General features: G+C 36.1%; 1 protein-coding gene across 12 annotated transcripts in view; it reads right to left on the reverse strand.

Annotated features, from left to right (window-relative positions):
- Positions 1-23863, reverse strand: part of PLEKHA5 (pleckstrin homology domain containing A5) — a 178608-nt gene that overhangs the window by 27209 nt on the left and 127536 nt on the right. For 7 of the 12 annotated variants that reach the window (XM_054217231.1, XM_054217140.1, XM_054217160.1 and 4 more), the window contains 7 exons: positions 23288-23755; positions 18337-18805; positions 16805-16888; positions 14032-14151; positions 13285-13338; positions 6691-6771; positions 694-756 (listed from right to left, as the gene is read on the reverse strand). In XM_054217231.1, coding sequence (XP_054073206.1) covers positions 694-756; positions 6691-6771; positions 13285-13338; positions 14032-14151; positions 16805-16888; positions 18337-18805; positions 23288-23755 — 1339 coding nt within the window. Of the gene's footprint in view, positions 1-693; positions 757-6690; positions 6821-13284; positions 13339-14031; positions 14152-16804; positions 16889-18336; positions 18806-23287; positions 23756-23863 lie in introns of those variants that run through there. The other 5 variants (XM_054217178.1, XM_054217251.1, XM_054217196.1 and 2 more) reach the window with 3 other exon arrangements.

The following is a 23863-nucleotide window of genomic DNA, read 5'->3' on the forward strand; positions in this document are numbered from 1 at the left end:
AAACTGTTCCACTCCAGCTCCAGTTTGAGCAAGTAACTCTTCAGTGCACTCTAACCAATTTGAACCAGTTTACTTTTCTATTTGAACAACTTTTTTGGTTCATTTTGTGCTGCTCTGGAAGCCTGCTTTCCGTTTTACTCTTAAAATAACGTCTCTTAAATCAGTATCTCTGCTCTTAGTTGCATTGTGCAAGAATGACTAGTCATGCGTATGTATGCCTACACAGTATGACTATACGTGTGTATTTTCCACCACCAATTTTAAAACTGACTTTAAACACCAAGCCCCTTTTCTGTAGTAACTATCAACCCAATACTTTGAGCAGTAACTACCCGTGCCAAATTTCAGTTTTGGAGTATTGGTCGTTATTTCCTGAGAAGTTACATCTCTCATGCTTATAACTGAACAACAACTACAGATCTTTTCCCTTCTGAAGTAATTAAGTCCTTTCTAGAAGCAATTCACCTTTGAACAGATATAATACTTGAAATTTCAGCCTAAAATGTAATACTTCCTGCAAGTTGGAAGCTTATTACAAAAAGAATCTTATGCCTCTCAATTTCACAAAGCAATTTCTGTTGGTAATCACCAATATGAAGTGCTTTTCAAACCCAAAAGTCAAGGGGGAAATTATTATCAAAATAGAGACATACACCAAAAAATTCCAAGGAAGAAGAAATACAAATGACTTACATCAATATCCAGCTCTTCAGTTCTATATTTGTATAGTGTACCCCTACATTCTTCTTGTGTTAACTATAAGGAAGAATAATATTGCCATAAAACAACTTAATTGGACCATGAAAGTGAAACTACTGTTCAGCTTAAGAGTTTTAATCAGAAATCAGCTTTTGCTTGTAAGTCAGACACACCACATCAAACAATATATTTCTAGCCAATATATATTAATGAAGATAAGTAAATGGAATGTCAAGCAGACTGTCAGTAGAAAGTTGCATTAACTTAACAGGCTATGTTTCTAATGCAAACTGGATTTTTAAAGATGTACAACTAAATCAAACATGGATTATGCAGGAAGATGAAACTGCCAGAGTACACCTAGATACAGTTATACCTCTTTATGTACGTTTTCTTACGTGCCTTCTAAATACAGGGGCTCATTCTACTTGCAATTAACCATCCTGGGCCCACTAAGGTCAAGTGCATTCACAAGGAAGATATTCTGATGTGAACCTCAAATCAGAACAGAATGACCTAAGTATACAACATAGCTGCAAAATATCTTGTTACAGGCCCAGTAAGCGCCACCAAATACCCTTCTGCCTACTTTTTCATATGGATTCCCTCCCCTCCAGCAGAGTATTACCAGAAATGCCATAAATGAAAGCCCTTCTATTTTATCTTTCAACCTCGGCAAACTTGTCTCCCCACGCCAATCAGCATGTAAGGTACCCTCAAGCTACTTTCATACAGCTCCTCACATTAAGTTCTTCACTCTTTCAGTCTCTGAACTGACTAGTAACAAGATTTAAAAATATTTTACATGAAAAAAGGTAGCTCCCCCCATTTTAGAATGGACTGTCATATACGGTAACTACTTGCTGTCCTATACAGCAAGTATTGGCATCACGCTATCAACCTTCATATTCTATTTAAAAACGTGTGTGCACTGGGTCCCAACACAGATGCTTTCCTTCCATGTATCTGTCATAATTGGGTCGTTGTGACTTAATAGTGCAAGAAAGACTATAAAAACACAAGTCCACGTTAAAGGACACTTATAAATAAAAGGACTAGGGAAGGGTTAATCAGACAAGCATTCCAAACATACACTAAATCTTCAACACACTTAAGTGTTTCATTTCAAGACATTATGTCCACATACCTCATGCAAATGCACCTGGTGACAATTTAAAAGTATGTATAGTGTATTAAAACCACACAGTAACTTTCTTTGAAATGGACGTTTTATGAAAATGAGTGTTGGAATATGAAAAAAGCCACAGCACTTTTGCACCTTGTGAATGTCACAAAAATTAAGGTATCTATTTAAACTCCTACTATTGTAGAGTTGTGTTTTTTAACTGTTGATTTTATCACAATGAGAGAAAAATGAGGAATGGAAATATTTAAAAAAAAACTCATAAACATGGCCAAATGTCTCTAACTTACAGAGAAAACCTAGTTATATTTTAGAACAGCAAGATTTTACCAAAGAAAGATTAACCCCTATTAAATAAATACAACTTCCTAAGACACTGTTCAGCATTTTATATAGCTTGCCTGGAAAAATGTCATTTTTTTAAGCCAGTATTTTTTACATTTTTTTTTTTTAATTTTTTAAAAAAGATATATTTATTTTTTCAGCATTTCAACCTTAATTATACCCAAGTTGAAAACAGCTTGCCAATTCAGCATCCTTATCCCTGCCTAACTCCTAAAAGTAATGTATTTTAAGTATTCAGAAAGCAAAAACACATTTTCAAAGATGACTATACACGTGCTAATTCTTCTTATTAAAATCCTGTCACACATTTAAAATTGCTGCCAGCTTCTTGCTTTTGTCAGCGGTACTAGCTTCCCACAATAGGCGCTGCTGGAGAGCCACTTCATTTCAACAGTTTTACTGCAACATTTTACGTAGGCGTAACGCAAAACCTCTAAAAATAGTACGAAACACTTAATCCATCTCTGACAAAACAGCACCTCCTCTTTCCACAGCACAGCTATAAATCAGCTTAAGGCAAAAAGTGCAGAATGCTATCGCATCCTACCGGCATTATGAGAGGAACTGCAGCAGACAAAATGCAATTACACATTACAGGCAAGGTTAACAACCTCATAACCCTGGAAAATGCATTCTAAGAACTCCAACGATCAAGTTATCGAAATGTATTTTATGTCGCATCCAACAAACGTCTCTCTCACCAAATCCGTTCCTACAAACACTTCACCAGGACAGTAATTTCAGAGAAAGAGTGCCACCTACTGAACCACTGACATGACTTGCTGCTGACTTCGACACTTTTCCTCGACATTTGCCTACTCAAATACAAAAACGTCCATTCCTCTTAACATGGTGAAATACACTACACAGCTCCCAAACGTTAAGGAGCAGCACCCTGAATGCCTACAAACAGAACTTACCATTTTTGAAAGGCAAACTGCAAACGCAGAGTTTGGTCAAACATGTATCTTACATGTGAAAAGGTAAAGTGACCTTAATTGAACCTCCATCTTGCGTTAGAAATAATTTATCATCTACTTTAGAGTCCCCACTGTACAGTCCCCAACTACATCAAATGCCAATACCACATGAATCACACAAGTGGATAAATCCACCACAACAGACACAATGCAAGAAGGGAATTTCTTCCCAAATAAATGCAGATGAGGCAAATCTCTCTCTTGAGGCATAAGAACTTAAACCTATTTAAGCAGTCAATATTAAAAACATTTAAGTGACAGTATTATCTCATTACCTTATAAGCTATTTTCAGATTCCGCTAGCCATTTTGATTCAATAAACACATGGCAGGAAGTTTCACACACTTAAGAGCACACTAAGAATCTCTGCAAGATACTGCACTTAGGAAATTAAAATGACAATCCAGGACATCTTGTGGAGAGCACAAGGTTAAAGTCAGACTTCCAAGAGGTTTGGTTTTTTCTTTTCTTTTTCTTTCTTAAAGTACTTCTTACTATCATGAAGCAGGGCAAATGGGCATTTACACCACAGTAAGCAAGATTCTCCTCTAGTTTTGCATAATGCGGGAGGTAACATTTCAAATACAAATTGGAAATACAAGATTTTTCACTCAAATACAATCATCTCCTGTGTTCATAACAAAACCTGAAAAATATTTCTACCTACAAAATCTCAAAATCTAACATTCATAACGGTTTAAACGTATGAAGCTGCTGTAAGTATAATAATACTACTAATGATGATGAAGTATGCCATAAACAAGATCTACCTGTCTTTATAGGGACAAAACCTATTTTTATACAGTTTTAATGTATTAAGAACAATTATCCAAGCAAAGACCTGGATGTTAGATTGTTGCACTTGGATTTTCGGTTTTCCCCCTTTAGAGAACTCGCACACATAAGAGGAACTGAGGATAATTCTACTTTTTGAAATCAGCATATACTGCTTTAGAAAATAAGATTAACACTCCTCACCTAGTATTAAAAAGAAACAAAAAAAACCCAAACAAGGTAGAAATAGGTCTAGGCTGTAAAAAGCCTCTATTTCTCTTGTCTCTTGTCCAATGATATGGAATCATTGCCCTGGCTTATACTTGTACATTTACAGTGCAGTCTGAACAGCAGACTGATGTAAGCCAAAGGGATTTAAATAACTGTGAAGATGTAACAAATCACAAACAAAAAAGTCTTATAAATAACACACTTGAAATAGTATCTATTTTAGCTATTTTTACTAGAGAACTGTTAATCACTACAAACAAACAGGATGCAAGACACCTTAATTTTTAATTAAATACAAGCTTTTCTTGCTTTCCTTTGCTTAGCTCTAAACGAGCTCAGTCATAAAACTGAACTGAATGAACTGAAGTAAAGAAAGATCCTTTTCTCTACCTGCAGAAATGGTTATGGTCATCAGAAACTAGCTTATCATCTTAACGACAAAACAGGTTTCAGTTGCTTACACAGAGGCTTCTCCCAACTGTTTACATTCCTTTAAAACAGCAGTGGGAAAGATGACTGAAAAAACAATTTATTTTTGTTTGAATAAAAAATTATATGTTGTTTAAACGTTAAATAAGTGGCCAGAATTTTAAACAGGTTAGTTTTGCTTTACAAAAGTTTAGAAGATTATTTAGGCAGTGAACTTTTGAGTACATTTTTATCCTTTCCTGGAAGTCAGTTAATGCAGTATTTTGTATAGGAAATTTCATCTGTGATAGCAGAAGGTCTTGCTATTCTCCAGCTTATGCATGGGTTCTTCTGCACAAGCCTGCCACTGCGTTGCAAACACACTGACCTGAAGAGACCACGTCTCTAGTGACAAAAGGTTATTCAATCTTCATGACCCGTTAGATTCACTGTTTCTTTGACAAGAATGTCAAAACCGGTGCTTATTCCGTGTCAAATACGAAGCAGCAGGTATGTCTACAAGGAGACGGCAGTGCTGTGTAGCGATACCTTAGCTGACAGCACAGCCTTGTCAAGAAACCACTCTGAAATTTATTGGTATCCCTAAATAAGTGGGTCACCTAGCCCAGGCACGGCTATACCTCGAATATGTGTATATCGGTATTAGAAGCTGAGCACTCTGACACATCCAAAGCACCTCTGTTCATTATACGTATGTTGACTTATTTGTCTTACATACTCTTATTACAGAAAATTGATTTGCTTTAAAAAAAAAAAAAAGTAACAGCTAGGCTCCTCTTAAAAAAAAACAAAACCAACAACCAAGCAAAACAACAAAACCCAATTTCATTTAGGGCTCGAGGGCACCATAATTCTCCCATTTGTCTCCCAAATAGTTCCTTCAGGTTCCATGTTAGAGCTCCTGTTTTGCACACAGGAGCACAAATTGGATGATCCCGAAATCAAAGTCACTCACAACCCAATTTCCTCTGGAAAGCGGAGATTTTTCTTGCAACTTTTCTGGATCACAAGCAAATCTACAATGTGGAGCTGACTTCCAAAAAAATGAAACATGAAATTAAGCTGCAGCATTTTTTTTGAAACACGGCAAAGCATTCATCACTAATAAATGACTGTTTTACATGGCAGAATGACTCTTTTTCTTCAAACTATGCAACCTTTGTATGTCATTTTGGCTCACAAAGGCATAAATGCCAGTGTAAGGGAACTGGTCAGACATTCCCTTCTGACTGGCAGCCAGAATTGCACACCTCATCTGCTGCAAAGTATCGTAAGTCATTTAAGTTAAGAACATCATCTTTATTCCAGCTGAGGCTAGAAACTTCTTAAACGTTCCCTGATGTGACAGGAGCTATTATTTACTTAAGCCCCAGTATCCCTAAGACACTGCAGTGCCAACAGATACGTATTGGCCATGCTCATAAGTTAATGCAGGTCTCAACTCACAAGACAATATTTCCATTCACATTTCTGATTCTTCTTCCATCTTACCATTTACAACCATCACTAGATACTCTGAAAGTGTGCACGGTTAAGTCTGCTGTGACTTTATGAACAGACACTGCCTTTTGGATTTACAGTCCCCAGATCAAAGTAATTTTGATCCTTCCTTTCTTCAGTGGCTAAAGGCTTGGTAGGTGCAAACAAAAAACTTGTAAATCCACTTCCTAGAACAAAACAAAATTGCCAGAAATGACCAGGTAAACACCACTCACATGCTTTTGTAGTGGTCAAAAGAAAGAAGCACCGTTGAACACTAATTGCAGAGAATCATGCTAAGACAAATGTTGGAAGCTTATTGAAAGTTTCATGAATTTACTGGACACCTGCATAAAACATCAACTAATTAAATCGTCCAGACAGAAAAAGTTATTCAAAAGGGTACATTTAATACTTAACAACAAAAACGCAGCAAAAGCCATGCTAACGATATTGCAGCATTTTATAAAGCATGGATGACTTGTGGTTTTCCAAAGCAAATAAGAGAAACACCAATGTTATGAATAAATCTGAGGAACAACCAAAACTGTCACTAAGGAAAATTTTCGCAGATGATAAAGCAATTTCATTCACTATCCAAGACCTTACTTGCTGGTACAGTTGCGGTCTTAGCGCCGAGTTCTCAATCATAGTGTGAACCATGGTGATTAAAGGTTCATTCTCTTTCATCTATTTCAAATCAGGAGGAGCATACAGCAAACATCAGTTTACAGCATGGCTAGATTTGAAAGACGACACTGTAAAATATAGCCTCTACTTTAATTTTCTCTAATAATGCAGTAGATTACATTTTATCCCATGCTTTTTATATATTCCATCATTCAGTAATATCAACCTCTGAAAAGTTTAATAATATCAAACAAATGTAGCAAAAACACATCAATGCTCAAAACCAATGTAATATTTATTCACCAACACTCTCCCTTTTTAAAAAGAAAAATGCTTAAAATAAGCCTGGCTCTGCACGATATTGAAATGAAAAGTATTATCGGATTATGCAATAGGAACACTCCAGCCTTTATCAGAAAACCTTTCAAATTATAGATTTAATAACTCAATGTACGTTAAAAAGATATAGGCATACCCAGCCTCTGAATACTGAAACGAGATTTAGACTTATGTTCATGTATCATGAAATGCCTTTATGTACTGCAGTGATTTATATACTTAGGAACATTGAATCGCTATTTGTTGTGTTTATCCACCCCCATATAAGGGTGTGAAACTATTTCAGAACTGATTAGACATTTTCTACAATGATTAATAGTTAATGATTTGCATGTAAAAGTCAAAACTAGATACTTTGATTATTACAGTGAGAATTGCACACATTTAGGATTTCAGAAAAGTATGCAACACAGACCATAGTATGGGATTTTGGGTTTTACAAAGGAGACTTTCTCAACAATAAGGGAAAAACTATGAAAACAGATAGTTTTCCTCTCCAAAAGAAACTGAGAAGTCACTTGATTCACAGTGTCCCTCCTATCTTTGTTGGAAACTTTAGGACTTTTTCAGCAATACCTGTTTCAAGTATGGTTACACAGGAAGGAAGTGTGTTTATGAATATTTATGATCTTTCACTCTGTCTTTATGTATATATATATGCACTCACCATGAATTTGCATGGCAAGGTTTTGTTTCACAGACAGAAATGCAACAGAAAGCCTGAGTTTTTGATGCCTTTTCAAATTCTTGCCCGTAATTATTTAGGAAAAAACCTAACTTGTAACGTTTGGAGTAGTATTTTTTTCTCTCCTTATGGGAAACAGGCTTTTCTTGTTATAGATAGAGGACCTTTTTGTTGTTGTTGTTGTTTTTTTATACATAGTAAATTCTGATCACCTAATAATCATCCAATAAAGAGCACTTTATCTTAAAAGGGCAAGCTTATGACACTGTTTGTTCAAGGCAGGAAAAAAACCCAAACAAGCAACCCCTCCCATTTGCTCCATCATCTACAGTGCATATAAACAGAAAACTAGAACTGACACAAGAAGTTGTTCTCCCTTTACCGTAAAATTTTGTGCAGGGATTGGGTGCACTGGGTGACACCAAAATAGAGTCTCAATAGTATACTCAATAGGTAAGACCAATAATAAGGTCCAAAGCCAAGCAATCAATCTACAGCCAGCTGAAACATTTGTAAAGGAAAAATTGCTCTGAGGCTGAAATATTTTATTAGGACTATACTGGTTTGGATGCATTTTTATTAGGAGGATTTCAACACCTCCAGGCTCTTTGGTTAATACTTTTTTACAGTATTTCAAATTTTTCCTTTCTGACTGATAACAGACAACGCCGGAGTTAATTTCTGTGGAATTGTTCAAAGATTGTTTTCATACAGATCAGAAAGGAAGCAAAGTGGATTGGCTCAAAAGATGTTCTGAAGCAATGTTTTGTCCTCTAGCCAGCTCCAACTTTGATTTATAGGACTTCCTCCAATATTTTTACTACCATTGATGCTTAAACATGTTTCTCTAATACTGTCTGCAAATGCCAGCTATTTCCAGAAAAGCTCCAGTTCCTTAAGACCTTATAGAAAAAAGATCAAAAACCAGATTGTTGAAAAAGTAATGCCTAACAAAAAGCCTTTGTAGCAGTGAAAACAGTAAGCTTTTTTCCCCCTTTAGGAAATCAATGTTTCCAAAAAATACTGACAGACATTTAACTATTGAGAAGTTAAGTTCTTGAGGGAGTATGTATCTGTCACAAACCTTCTGTTAACTAAAGGTAGTGCACACACCAGGCAATGCGTACTGAAGAACTGGCAAAGTAAACCAGAGCTATGCAGGACACAACGGCATGTCCCACGCTCTAAAACGTGAAGAGGATATCTATTTTGTGCTCTTAAAACATTATCATGAGGCTACTCCCAAATTGGAGTTGGCCACTATTCACATGGAATAAATAGCTCAAGGAAAAATATTTTCTGGTTCATAATGTAAATAAGCCTTGCTTTTCTCTCACTTCAGAAAAAAAATTATTTTGTACAGTAAAGGACACCTTTTAGATCGTATGTGTAACACTAACAGTATTATACTCATAGAGTCTCTCCAATTAAAGAAGTCATAAAAATCAGAATGAAGATTTTTCATAAGCAAACTGACATGGGAACTGCCTGATGCCACACAGCAACACAGCAGTATAACCAAATAAAATCCAGCAGTCTTGGCTTTATCAATTTCTACTTCTAGTAAATAACTCTTTCTCCCCAGAAGTGATGCTTCATCTTCACTTTTATCTTTATCGATGAAATATATAAAAGCATTTTCCAGTTGAAAACAATGAAAGAAACACCTCCTTGATATAAGAGCTGATCTATACGAACAGCTACATTATTTATGAGTGAGCATCTGAGTGGGTATTTTGTGTTTTAAACTGTAAAGCCAAGCTATTGACATTTTTGTCTTCCTTCCTTTTCCTAAATTCTCTTCCATGTTTGCTAACACCTGCACAGATGACGTTACAGTGTGTGCTGTTCTGGTGGCAGCGATCAGCTGGAACAGTAGCTCCCTACCAGGGCAGCTGACCTCACTGATGAGATAAGACTGTATCTTACAGGTGACAAAAGACTGAGCTCAGATTGTCAGTTTTATCCATTTCCTCTCAAGTTTCCTGAAGGTAAAAGCAGTGGCAAAAGGACCTGACCAAGCTTTTCTCCCACCTTTCCCCTGCTCTTCAATCTTCTGTCCAAAAAAAAAAAAAAAGAAGGAAAAAGCACTTTTCCTTCCTGCCTTCTATTTACAGCAATGCTGCCTCCAGGACAGTCTTTATTTCACCCTACAGAGCCCCTGTCCTTGAGTCTCCCTTCTTCCTCTGGGGAGGGAAAAGGGAAAAAAAATCATCAGCAGAAAGAACAACAGTGGTGGCTGGGTCAGCTCACTCTACCTTTTCCAGATAACCTGAAAAATACAAGTAAGAGTAGTATCCTGTATGTTGCTAATACAGGAAATAGAATTTTAGGCTGGAACACAAGATATCAGATATAACACAGGATATCGTTCAGCTCTATCTAAACCCCCTTGTACTGTTCCAGCCTCCTTTCATTTACTACCTTTTCCCAGAACCATCTTCAGCAGCTCAGAAAGAGGGTGGTGAAGAGGAGAAAACAGAAGCAAAACACCAAGACAGCATGGATGTTGGCTGTGGGACCTTCACTCCTTTATTTGACAACTTCTTGTTAAAGTTCTGTTTATTTTTATGGACCCTTTGAAAACTAAAAGAAACTAAAAATGAAAGTACCAGCAGAAGGATACGAACAACTTAACACCTAAACTATTCACATAAATAGCCATTTCAAAAAACAGGAAAAAAAAAAAAGACTAAATGAAATTTAGTGGAGCTTCTACTGTGACAGACCAACCTGGGATATGCTGAGACCAATATGACAACACACATGGAGAGTTCTACACAGATAGCTTGAGCTCAGTAGAAAAGGCATTTTCAGCCAAAGAAAAGTTTTACTATCAACATAAAATTAAAAAGCGTACTAAAAGGTAATGAAAAACTGGTTTGGGGGAATTCTCTGTAGTAACAGAAAGATTCACATGGGACGTCCTGCCTTGGCTTTATTTACAAGGGAGAAAAAAAAGCACGTCTAGCTTTTATTTGAAGAAAACACATATGTTCCAACTTTATTTACTGTTATTGTAATTACTGGGTACAAATACATTAAGGAGACTGCTGGGTTGGATTTAGTAATACACAATAAGCGTATTAGAATTTGATAATGGAGAAGACTGAGATTTTATGTGCCCTCGTAACATGTCCCATATTGGCAAACAAATCATCATTGCCTAGGGTTGCTAGCTATGTCCAAAGAACTACTTCCTAAAAGGCAAACGCGTCTCTGGTTCACAACCTCATTTAAAAAAAAAAAAAAAAAAAATGCCTGTCAATCATTCTTTTGGCCATAAGACATCAAAGAAATCATATGGCCGGATATATCGGTATCAGTCTCTTCAATCTTTTTTTCTCCTCTATCTCTGAACTCCAACAACAACAACAAAAATTCTGTACGTATACTATAAAAACATCAAAAAGCATAACATAAGAATTTCTAAGCATCTCAAAAGGAAACAGCAGTACAAAAAAGAAGCATGACTTTAAAAATGCTATGGGATATTCTTGCGTCTGGGTAAGAAAGCCACTTAACCAGTAGAAAACAGCTTACTGCAACAAAAGAAGAACTTTGGTCTACCTGAAAATTCACCTGTGCAATCTCAGTACAAACTTAATAATTATTGTTATGTACGGTACTGAATTCTTTGTGACCAAAAAGGTGAGAGCTGAAGATAACAGGACTGGAGTTCCACCACATGCTGTAGGCAAAGCAGGTTTTGACACTATTTTCAGTGATTAAATATGAGTAGAAATACCTAATTTAAGTACACTGGACATTTAAACTTCAAAGAGGGCAAGTGATTATGCAAGCTGGTTACAGATGGGGATAACGAGGAGGTAAGGCCTCAATTAGACTAAAGGAAAACTGATAATGGACAAAGAAAGAAAGAGATACAAATGAGCCACCACCTCTAGAAGCAGCGGTACTTGAAGCAAAAAGACTGTCTGGGGGATTTATCCCACCACAGGTAGGCGGCAGTGTTATCTTAAAACAAGGGAAAAAAACTGATCAGAAACAGGGACAAGTATTCCAACCTGCTCTTCCAGGATTTTATGATTAAGGTAATGTATTTTAGACTTGATAATGACTTCTTACTGTAAGAAGTGCAGTGATTTCTTGCATCTCTGGTAGGGGTAATTATGGTACATTTGTAAGATTTAGAAACTTCCCTAAATTAATCTTTATCCCATTGCGTTACATTTCTAAATTTTATCTGATGCAAGTAAAAAGAAAATCCTTTTTACCACTTTGGACGTTATACATAGGCAATTCTCTCCATTCAATCCTGTCTATTATACTGACGAGCTCAGCTAATCACGCAACAGCATGGTACATAGTTTTACACTTCACATAGACAGGTGTCCTTTCTTGGCAATGAATTACATTGTTGAAGACAGAATTATTCCCTTATTCCAAAACATTATAAACTGGAAATATTTGAGTTGGATGAAATATTTTCATCTAATTTAGGAAGCAGTTTTTCCCTACTGTTTTGGAACTCCTGCAGCCCCTTAAGACAAGACAGATATGTTTAGAAATGCATTGCCACCTAACTGAATTTGTCACAATTCACACCTTGTTTCCACGAGATAATAAGAAAATAAAGTCATCCGGTCACTTTATGTCACGTGTGTCTATGTTTCCGTGAGCATGTGTAGTTTTTAGTAACTCGTTGAAATCCTATCACAGGAACATGAAGGACATAAGTTCTAAGAACAGTTGGTTTCAAGTGTAAGGCTGAAAAATTTCATTAAAAGAAAACTAGAAAAAGCTCTAACGATTTTTGTATTTTTAACTAACAGACACCTAGTTGCTTATATTTCTTCTACGCACTGTCTTTCATAAGTGCTAGCAAAAATTTCCCTTTTTAAAAAATGCTCTATTTGTATAGAAGTCCCATTTGATCATAAAACAAAGCCATCAAAAGAGGTATGCAATACCACAGTTCTTCACTTGGCAACCAATTATGTTAGTGAAGACAGAATTGTACCCTCACTCCATAAGTTATCAGAAGCTGTAAAGAATTAAAATCTTACGGTTATAGAAATCTTTAAAAAAATAACTGAGTGAAAGGAGAAAAAGTAATGAGCCGAGCTATGATTTAAAACATTTTTCCATGTTTGACCTCCCTTTCATTTAATTTCCTGTAGAAACATCTAATTCTTCTTAATTTGGAAACCTAAAATTATCAGAAGTACTGATTTCCTATAAATTGCATGTGTGTCATATGAGCTTGGAAATACATTACAGCTTTGGTTAAAGATGGTAAAACGCTACAGTTAGTGTTACTATAAGAAGGAAATGAAGAACAGAAAAATTAATTGGTGAGTGGCTAATGTATTCTGACAAATTTTAAATTGAGGTGGGTTTTTTTTCCATTACATGTCTAATTTGTAACTGATTAGGATTTTCTATGCTACTTAGAAAGGTCGTGTATTAAATATACAACTTCATAAAAAGCACTGAAAATCATTTTCCCCAAATATTTCCAGCTTGATAAGAGCAGGCAAAAAGCATTAAGAAATGTAAACACACAAGAAAATTGCAAATCCCACCTGATGATCCAAATATATGGCATTCCTTTGAAGGTGATGTGAAAGAATCTCAGTCTAGCAGGCAGCAGTCAGGAGGAAAAAGGAAAGGGACAGAAGGTGCAGAATGCATGAAAAGAGCTTTAAAAGAAGTAAACCAGACAGCGATCTTTCTGTTTTACATAGAAATATAATGCTACTTTTATCTGCTTTTTTTTGGTGAACTATTAACAAGTTTTGATCCCGAAACAGAAGTGATGAAAGTTTGCCATGAATCAGACCACAAACAACTACATTACATTTTGGTTTTACATAGAAAATATGGTAAGCTCATGTAAATGTCTACTACACAGACAACTATAAACCCTTTGATAAATTCGTGTTTTAAACATGTCCTGATTTTTGTACACAGATTACAAATAAGACTGTATCTGATGTAAGGCAGCATAAACAATAAATTAATCTCATGATCTATCACTACTAATTTTGTTTATAACACCAATAGGTTAAAAACCTTTAACTTTATACTTAACTACAATATATTTTAAAGTATTCCTGTGTAATTTTGACTCAGCTAATATAAAAAAAACTATGAGTAAAGCCTCAAAGGGTTAATAGCAGAACATCACATACACAAAGAACCAATGTTACTCTACTCTAGTCCCACAGTAGTCAGAGAATTTTGCACTAACGGTACAACGTAAACTTTGATTAACGAATGACCACAGGTTAGTGAGAATGGTACATGACACACATTGCTTTATAGCTGACCTTTGGGCTGCTGGCCTCAAGTTTTAGTTGCATGAGCTGCGCTAGTGTGTGTTCCCGGATACTACTCAGTTCAGCTTGCTGCCGTCTCAGCTTTATTAGCAGCAGCGTGAGCTCCTCTGGCTGAAGGAGTGAGGTGTGAGAAGCCAAAGAGTAGAAAAAAGGTTAATTGGTATCCTAAACAACACTTAATTAAAATAAGGGTTCTTAGTATCTTTCTTATAAAAACGTTTTATAGTGATACAATAACAGTCTCACCATTTTCCCCCAAATTGACCACTTTCAAATACAGAATGAAGGGTTAAGTTTAACTACTCAAAACACCGTAATATTGTAACATTCTGTGTAAAGGACAAAAAAAGTGAGGATATTGCAGGAAAAAGTCTAGAGCCCCCAAACTTTTTCTGATATGCATATCAAATTGATGATACTGACTTAAACGAAGGGGAAGATAATTCCAGCCCTTAGGATATCATTATCTATACTTGGACAGCGATTTGAGCTTGGTGAAAGAATCAAAAAAAGCACTCCAGAGAATTTAGTTTCTAAAATAATTCTTCAAATGTATGCATCAAAATTCAGAGTAAATAAAAAACCCATGATAACTGACCTACATCAGAAACAATCACCTTTCACAAAATAAAACTGTACAAGCATGACAAAGATAATTTTCTGTCCCACCTTCCACAGGCCTAAGGCTACCAGTTAATTTATTACTTTACCTTATGACTAAGATGTAAAATCCCTTTAGGAAGGGATGAAGAATAGTATTCAAAACCCAAGATTATATATAGAATGGAAATACAGTCACACTCAAATGGGTGTTTGTCAGGTAATTCAACACAGATCACTTTAGGTGAGTTTGGGAAACTACCTGAACAATTCCTGGGAACCACTTCTATTAGCAGTACTTCAAAGAAAACAAAACACTTAACATCACAAGTATTTTTTTTTATGTTCTTCTTTTCTTCTGTTTCTTACACTTCTCCAGAAGTCAATGTTATAAGAGGTTAAATATTCACCCAGAATTTTGTTTTTCTCACAAGTTCTGAGAGTTAAAAAACCCCACCAAACCCAAACACAAGAAAACCCCTAAATCCCCGCTTGCTCTCTCCCACAGTCACAGAATTTTCCCAAAGCAAAGAAGTAAAGAAAAAAGCTCCAGAGAACCAAATATTAAATTACTGAAAAATGAATACTAGTTTCTTAGAATAAAGAAGAAAAATCTCTGAGAATAAGGGTGGCACTGGCACCTTTTGAGATCGTACCAAAGTAGCCCACAAGAGGGAGCAAGGCATTTCCACATAGCTTCAGTTGTCAAAACCATTTGTTTTGAGGGAAAACCAGCACCAAAGCCGAATTGTCTAACGGCCGATCTTCCTCTTATAGTACTCTGTCAATACCTGGATTTAAAATACTTAATTTCAGAAAGTAAGCACAAAAACCTAGACTTCTATACAAGACATTTTCAAGTTCTCTCCAAAAATCAGTGCCAATGCTTTCAGTCTGAAAATTAACATCCTTTCAAAGCACAAGAAAACTGAGTTTTAGAAATAAGATAATTGAAAGTCTTCAAACAAAAGGAAGAGTGAATCACTTTTTCAGGACCGAAACTCTTCTAAGTATGTTCTGCAAAAGCCCAATTTTAGTCCATTAGGAATAAATTGTTTAATGGTACTTCAATCCACCATTTGCAAGCAAACTTTTTTCTGTAGAGGAGCCCATCGAACAGTAATTCTTACTTTTCTGTAGACATTCATAACGTTGCAAACATTTTTGACGTTGCTGTAAGTGCTGTGCTTTCAATACAGCTCTTGGGACTCTTGCAACAAACACAACACAGAATTTTGTTTAAAGAGCTACCTACAGGTTTCCTCCTCTGGTCCCTGCAACGAATGTCCCATGGGCAGGACTTCTGGTTTCTACAGGCAGAAGCTTGGACCTCCTTGCCCCCTACCCCACTCATGGGCCCAGCTCCAGCAGCAGAGCCCAGGAGAGCTGATGGGGCCATGAATCCAAAGAAACATCCGCGGAAGACAAAGGTGCCAGCTGCCAAAGGCCAACCCGTAAGTTGCTGAAGGTGCCAGGGATTCATGTTGGGAAGTGCAAGAAACAGGGGTCGAGGCAGTAAAAGGACTGACTGGGGAGCTGTTGTCCACAGCCTGATTTGAAATCTGTACTCTCAATTCATAACTGTCTCAAACAGTAATTTCAGATGGACAGAGAAAGATCATGGAAAGGACACAAAAACTGGTAAATAAGTGTAGCAAATTTAGGACAATTTCTTAGCTTTTCTTTGAGTCATGTTTCAATTAGGAAGGTGGACAGTATTCCTCAATTCACGAAATACCTTCAACTCTATCACAGAAAAATGGGAGATATCATTTTACCAAATGCAGTTCTAGTATCCTTAAGTTTTCAAAAAAATGTAAACTTTATTACTATGATTTTCTAAATACTTATGGAGAAATAAGTGTTCTGTGATGTATTCTACCCTCTCCCAGGAGTTTCTGTAACGTATCAAAGATGATTAAAAAAAAAATGTATCTGTCTTTCTCAAAGAAAAATCTGGAGTCAGCGGCTACACAGTATTTTCAGAATTTAATGTAACCACACAGTACTATTTTATTTGCTTTAAAAATCCCTGATAATTAAAATAAAAGCTACACTTAATGCAAGCTTTGAATAGAGAAAGTAAGACTTCAGTGTTGCCTCTTCATACTTAAAGAATTATTCTTAAGAAAGAACTGATGTACCAAACAAAAATCCAACTCACTGTTTTGCCTTGGAGGCTCTGAGGAGTAACAGGCTGTAAACTCAGACCTGCTGGCATTGACCTTCTGTCGGGCACAAAGACATGCTGTACAAAAACAAAATAGCACAGGATGGTCCATAGTTATCTATAGACTTAACAGCTATTAAATGCTAAAAAAATAAGTCCAGCCAACTTCACGCTCATGACAAATCTGCTATAATTTGTGCCAGCTTTGGCCAGTCATGCTCCCTGCTGATCCACCATCTAGGACACTTGAGTAGGCTATCTCCAACTTCCACAAATAACCCAGCCTTCATCATTCATTTAATTAACAGTCCTCCCTCGCAGCTGTTGCCCTAACCATAACCCATGTAAACAACAACAATTTGAGTTTTTCATCCATCACTGAAAGCTGTTTAAAAACCTAAGATCTCTATATAGATGGAGTTTAAATTTCAAATTTACCCTAGTGATTTCAAACAGTCTTCTAATTACCCACCTCTTAAAAACAAGTTCATGTTTCTAAGTTAATGGAAAAAGCTGGTTGTGTAACTAAAAAAACCACAAACCAAATAGTATGAAAAAACAAAGGTAAATAAGAATCTTGCTTAAAAGATGCTAAATATGAAATGAAATACTAGTATAAAATGTTCCATAAGGAAAAAAAAATATGAGAAAGCAAAACATGGCTGAAAGGACAAGCAAGCACATGCTCTGCAGCACCGGCCCTAGTGGTATTTCTCAGATTTGTGAGAAACACTGATTACTGAATCTCCAGTGCAGCTGAGACAAAGTGTGTCAAAACAAAATGACTCCTTTGTTGATAAGGACCTAAGAGCTTTCCAAAAAGAAGACTTAGTACAGTTGTAAGTGTACTAAGTACAAACTGCTTTAAGACGCAGTTAAGTATTTTTTCCTGCGTCAGTAGACATAAAGACACCCGAGAGAAAGATTTAGCAAAAAGGTTTAGGAGCATATTATAAGAACTCTAGTTTTTACATTCAACTTAAAAGAATAATTTTTATGTAATGTCCAATCTATTTAAAAAATCTGCATAACACAAGCATAATGGATATAGCAAAGCCACATATGGCACCCAGGTAATTCTTTGTCTCTCACTGACGAAGACTATCAAAGTTACATTAGTCAGGCATGAAGGCTGTGTGCAAATAGACCCTGATCTTTAGGGATCTCCCTACTAACTCAAAGGCATCAAAAGAAACAACTACACTCAGCTTTCTGCTGGAACACGAGGCAGTCAAACTTGTGAACAAAGAACAGAAAAAACATCACGTGGACAGAAATCTGGGATTTTCAGCCCTCTTAAAGCTCCAGCTAAAAAGGCTAGAAGGGAGAAAGAAGTCTGTACATACAACAATCTGAATAATTTGCCTATTGACTCCTTTTCTTTCCTTTAGAGAAACCTAGTATCATGGACAGTAATATTAGGACAACAAGTTTTCACCTAGTGTATTAGAAAAATATCTTTTTACAACCTTCAGATTTTTAAATGCTTTTTATAAGATTTTTAACTATTAAGATAAGTATCTTACCTTAGTATGATGCGATCTGTGTCTACGATCAATAGTTACATCTCCCCTTTGCACTGGTGAAGACACTTCTGATCTGTAGGTCCGCTGCGGGGAATATCCTTGGAAACCAGCGATTGAACCATGAGAAGGCGAGGTGGGAATCGAATGCATCGTCTGATCAGAAATATTAATCATAGTTTTTGGGCTACTTAAAGTACTGTGTCTACTAAGAGTCGTCTGCTTATTGTAAAACTGACGTTGCTGCCATTCATAGAGCTGCCACATTGTGTCATCGCGCATTGACCTCCGTTTTTCTTCGGCTGTTACTGGTCCTATGGCTCTGTCGTAAGCCGAGGGCGTTACGCTGCAGAGGCTCTCTGGCCGGGCTTTGCTGTTTCTCGGCAGCGTTCTGTAGCCTTCTGGGTACCTGGGTAAAACTTGAGGTCGATGGCTTGGCATGTTTCTTGGTAATGTCTGATACGAGATAACGCTGAAACAAAAATTTTCTTTTCATTAGTGAAGAGCGTTAATATTATGGCAACATGAAGTTTTTCAATATTGGTTAGGTTCATCTAACCTTACTAACTCCTACTTTTTTGTGTTTTTAATACCGCGAGTGTCATTTTAAAAATATGCAAGAAAATCAAGACAATGATTAAAGAATCAACAATACTGATTGAATGCACTGTAGCAGCCGAAACTGGATCCTCTCTCTGATTAACTGCTTGATTATATAATTCATATTTCATCTTTTTACAGTCTAGTTTAACAGTCTAGTAGTCTCAATTTTAGAACAAATCTTGTAACTCATCTATGTGCTGCACAGGTGAAGGTTTTGAAAGCTTAGAAGTTCTATACAGATTCCATGTTTCAATTTTAGAACCAATCCTGTAACTCGTCTATGTGCTGCATAGGTGAAAGTTTTGAAAGCTTACAAGTTCTATACAGATTCCATTCTCTTTTTCAAAAGTGAAAAAAAATCTCCTCTTGTTTCCCCTAAGAAAATCTTGAGCAATTACTAAGGACATTAAAAGAATTATGAATTTTTAACAGCAGACCATGGAAAAATAGCAATAATTGTCTAATGAAATTATATTTTGCAGTTGCCAATGATAAGCCATTCCATATCAGCTATTCAAGTGAAACAAATAGCAAAAATATTTCTTTGCTTGCTAACAATATTTTACTGCTTTTCAACTCAGACATGAATTCAAAGGTTTATTCTTTAATTTGTTGCCACATTAAAATTCTGGAATGCTACAGTTAATTAGCAACTTTCAGCATTAGTTGAAATGCAAAATTTTCCATAGTGAGTATCAATGCATTCCCAAGTATGACAAAGCATTTCTTGTTTTTTCAGAGGACAAAATCTAGGTCATAAACATTGATTCATTCAACCCTTATCTAAAATTCAGATGAGCACCTCTTAAGGCCTTTTTGTTACTGATCACATCTATGATAGATGCTTGCCAGAGACCACTAAACTCATCTCAAATTGGTCATGATTCAGCCATCAGAGGGCAGCACCTTCTAGATCCACCCCAGTTAGACTAATTCAAAATGAAACGCTGCACCACCAGAATCTGAAGATGGTTTTGAATTACTTCAGTGCCATAACAAAAAAAAAAAAGAAATGACGTAGGGCAAATAGCAAGGTAAACCAACATTATGTATGAAACAACTATCAAGGAAATTGATGACGGTAAAAACCATTTTTCACTGAAAATAGTTAAGCTGCGTATTTATGATCACCTGTAACATTCTGGAGATGAAAACTGCTATAAAACAGCTTTACATTAAAAATCTGATGCAGTTTCTCAAGCTTTCCAAGAATTAGTGAAGTATTATCCCCATTTTGTAGATTGGGCAGTTTTCCATTCTCATAAAGAAAAAATTACAAAAGAGGGAAATGGATTCTAAATCCTATTCTGTTGCTGAAAAATCTGCTTAAATATCTCTAAATTTCTTCGTATAACATATCATTAACGATAAGGGCTCCTCTCTACCTCTGTATTTAAAAAGCCCAAACAACCAAGACACTTCTGGGTTCAATTTTTAACTTTCAAAATATTATTTTAGCTATTCACAAATAGATAAGGCAAAGCCTGATATTTTCATGAAGATATCCAGTAGCTAGATACATCTCTCTCCCACTGAAGGTCCTCTCCCATTTTACTAATTCAATGAGCACTGTAATCTTGTTGGCTCCTTTAAATATACTGGACAACTTGAAGAACAGCTGCCTGAAGTTCTTAATATGTAAAGACTGCAATTGAAAGTCTGCATGCAATTACTTATATTCTAGAACGTTTAGGAAGATAACATATCCATCTTCTATTGGTAAACCATGAAAACTGTAAAACGCCCAACTGCCTCGATATTAAGCCTTGTTTTACATCATTTGATAAAATCAAAACAGATTCGCCAATATCCTGTTGATACTTAAAAACGTCGTTCTAATCAAATCCCAAAAACAACTTGAGACAGTAGTGCAGCTGAGAGCTGCCTTGCACACAAGGGGAGATTGCTGCAGCCAGTCAAGCAGTCAGGCACACTGTGAGGTTGCAAAATATTTCTGTAACTGTCATCAAAAATCAAAAATAGCTGCCTACAAACGTTCCGTATGAAAAAAAAAGGCTTACATATGAGTTTATAGACTCTCCCTGATAGACACCTTTAGAGGCTGTCTCTAGGATTACTGTTGCAAAACTAGGTGTCTAGATGCGTGGAAATGGCATTGGGTTGGGTTGGGTTGGGACCTTTAAAGGTCGTCTAGTCCAACCCTCCTGCAGTAAGCAGGGACATCTTCAACTGGATCAGGTTGCTCAGAGCCTCATCAAGCCTGGCCTTGAATGTCTGCAGGGATGGGGCCTCCACCACCTCTCTGGGAAACCTGTTCCAGTGTCTCACCACCCTCATTGTAAACATAACAGCTTCAAGAATTAAAAACTGCATCGCCATCATTCTCATTAATTTCTCAGGAAACCAAACTACTAAGGGGCCAGTGTGTTCCTCTAAAAAATTAGTAGTTTTACAGTGAATCCTTGTCATTTCATACTGAGGACAGCTAACAGCTCCTATTTTATATATAGTTATTTAATTGAACCTGTTTGTTGACATTTTAGTATTCTTAAAGTCCTATTTTTTTTTTTTTTTCAGTCTGACACACCAGAGATACTCAGTTTTGTCCTCCATGATTTCTCTAACACATTAGAGAGACAGATGCAATGGAAAGCCTTAGAAGTCAGCAACTTTCACTATTAAGTGAAGACAACTTTTGTCAAAAATTCAAGTTATGAGTTGAACAGATCTTACTAAAAGCAGCCTTACTAGCCACTCACCCCAACCTTAAGCTTTAACATAAACTGGAGCTTCTTTCTATTCTCATTCACCAACTTCAATTCTACTTAAATTTCTGCCTCCAGCCAGCAACTGGCAATATGAACAAAAATAAAATAAAAAATTTAAATGGAACCACATTCTAAAGACATCACTATACATTAGAAATTTGGATCACTATTCAAGGTCACTTCCACACAAAGCAAAAAGATATCTCAAGGCCAATTCTATTTCTGTTTGCTACCTTTATGTAGAACTGCAGTTGAAAGCAAAGTTTGTGCTATCAGTGCCACCTTTATTGTAAGCAACAAGTGGCCTCTATAGTCAAGAATAAAATATTGTTAATTAGTAACATATTGTTCACAGTAATTCACTCTCTCTGATTTCCACAGTGAAATCCGTGTTAGGGTTTATATCCAGTTGTTCACAACTGAGAAGTGGCACAGATACTCACATTTCTCTTGTTTGGTTGCAAGTTTTACAGTCCGATTTTAAAAATCTAACTGCACCAAAGAGCATTCTCAGTCCTCATTACGCAAGCACACGTAATAAAATAAATGTCAGAGCGTGCAAGTTGCTCTCTGTACTGCAAGTTCAAACTTGATCAAACTACTTATGTTGAGTACTTCATTAAATATAATTAGGAATTGTTAATGTGTTGTTTCATGAAGGACTAAGGGCAATGAGGAAATGTTCAACCAATTTTGGCAAGTGTAAGTCAAACTAATGTAAATTTTTCAAGTTTTTGCAAAAACTGAAACGCCCCCAACCCCGATATTTTGAAATTTGCAGAAAACGCATTTTCTGAACTTGGTTCTATCACAAGCTCTGTTCTGCCATCCATCTATACGCAAACTCCCTCATTTCCAACTCTCCAAAATATCTCCTGTGATGGCAGCTCCGTTACTTCCTATCTAATGTAATATTAAAAACTTTTGTATTTTACTGCTAGAGCTGCTTGTCTGTAAGCCAGCCTGGAAGCAATGTCCCTACACTTCTGTCAGACAGAAAAATTGCTATTGGCACAAGATTCAATATCATCCACACACAATTTTAAAGCTTCATGAATAAGCACTGGAGCTCAATATTAGAACTGGGAGTTGTTTAATTTCATGAAAAGAGAAGCTTTAAGCATTAAGTTAGGTTTCTGTGTCTTAGTCTTATGAAAACTTCTTTCTCTCTTCATAAAGATTATTTAAAGTTGAAAAGCTCTCTGGAATATTTTTGAAGAATTTTAAATAAAATATTATTACAAGAATTTGTGAACAAAAATGCAGAAGACAAGGCAATTTCAAAAACAGATTTTAAGAGGGAAAGAATTGTTACGTTTGATGACACCTCTCTACTAGGATACAGAAATTTCTAACACCTAAAAAGGGTTTCTGGCCATTTTTATTTATGAAGTTATAAATATAGTTTAATTTCTTAATAACCACTCAAATGTTAATAAAAGAGAAACTTTAATAAATCTGTTCTGAGCAGTCATCTGGGCACTTCTTACAGAGCACAATGAGTTATATATTTATGTAATATCGACCAAAACCTAAAGAATCTAACCAGGATACAAGTCTAAGTGTTATTTGCTAGAATGCCTAGCAAAAAAAAAATATAAAAAGAATTATGTAGTATTTACCCTCTCGTTTCCTCTTCTTGTCCTTTTCCTCTTTGTATTTTAATCCACTGTTCCAACTGCAGCATTGAATTAGTTCTCTGCATAACTCGTTCAGACTCCATGTGTGACTGAACCGCATTGTGCTGACCTCCATCTCCAGCATCTGCCAGGACAACACCAACAGCTTTATTCTCAGATCCATTTAAATGAACTGGTCTGAAGTGTCCAGCCTGAATCGAGGTTATGGGTAAAGTCCTGTATTCGGATCCCAAAGGATTTATCTTTACGCTGTTAATTTTCGTTAATGGTTTATCTTGCCCAACTTTCTGGAATCCATATTTTTCAGCTTCCAAAGCTTTCTTCTCCTCATTTCTGTTGACTTCTTTGTTTCTCTGGTTATTTTGTGCCTCTGGCTTAATTAGCACCCGATGGTTTGAAATATTATTTGCCTCTCGAGGTGGTGTATTTTCAGTGGTTAACTTCTCTACTCTGGAAAGAAATACATGATAAGCTATAATCGTAACAAAACATTCATTAAAAAAATAATAACAAAACCCAAAAAGTTAATATATTGTTGTTTATCGGTGTTATTTCGGT

The sequence above is a fragment of the Rissa tridactyla genome, chromosome 1 (genome assembly GCF_028500815.1).
Source record: "Rissa tridactyla isolate bRisTri1 chromosome 1, bRisTri1.patW.cur.20221130, whole genome shotgun sequence".
NCBI lineage: Eukaryota > Metazoa > Chordata > Aves > Charadriiformes > Laridae > Rissa > Rissa tridactyla.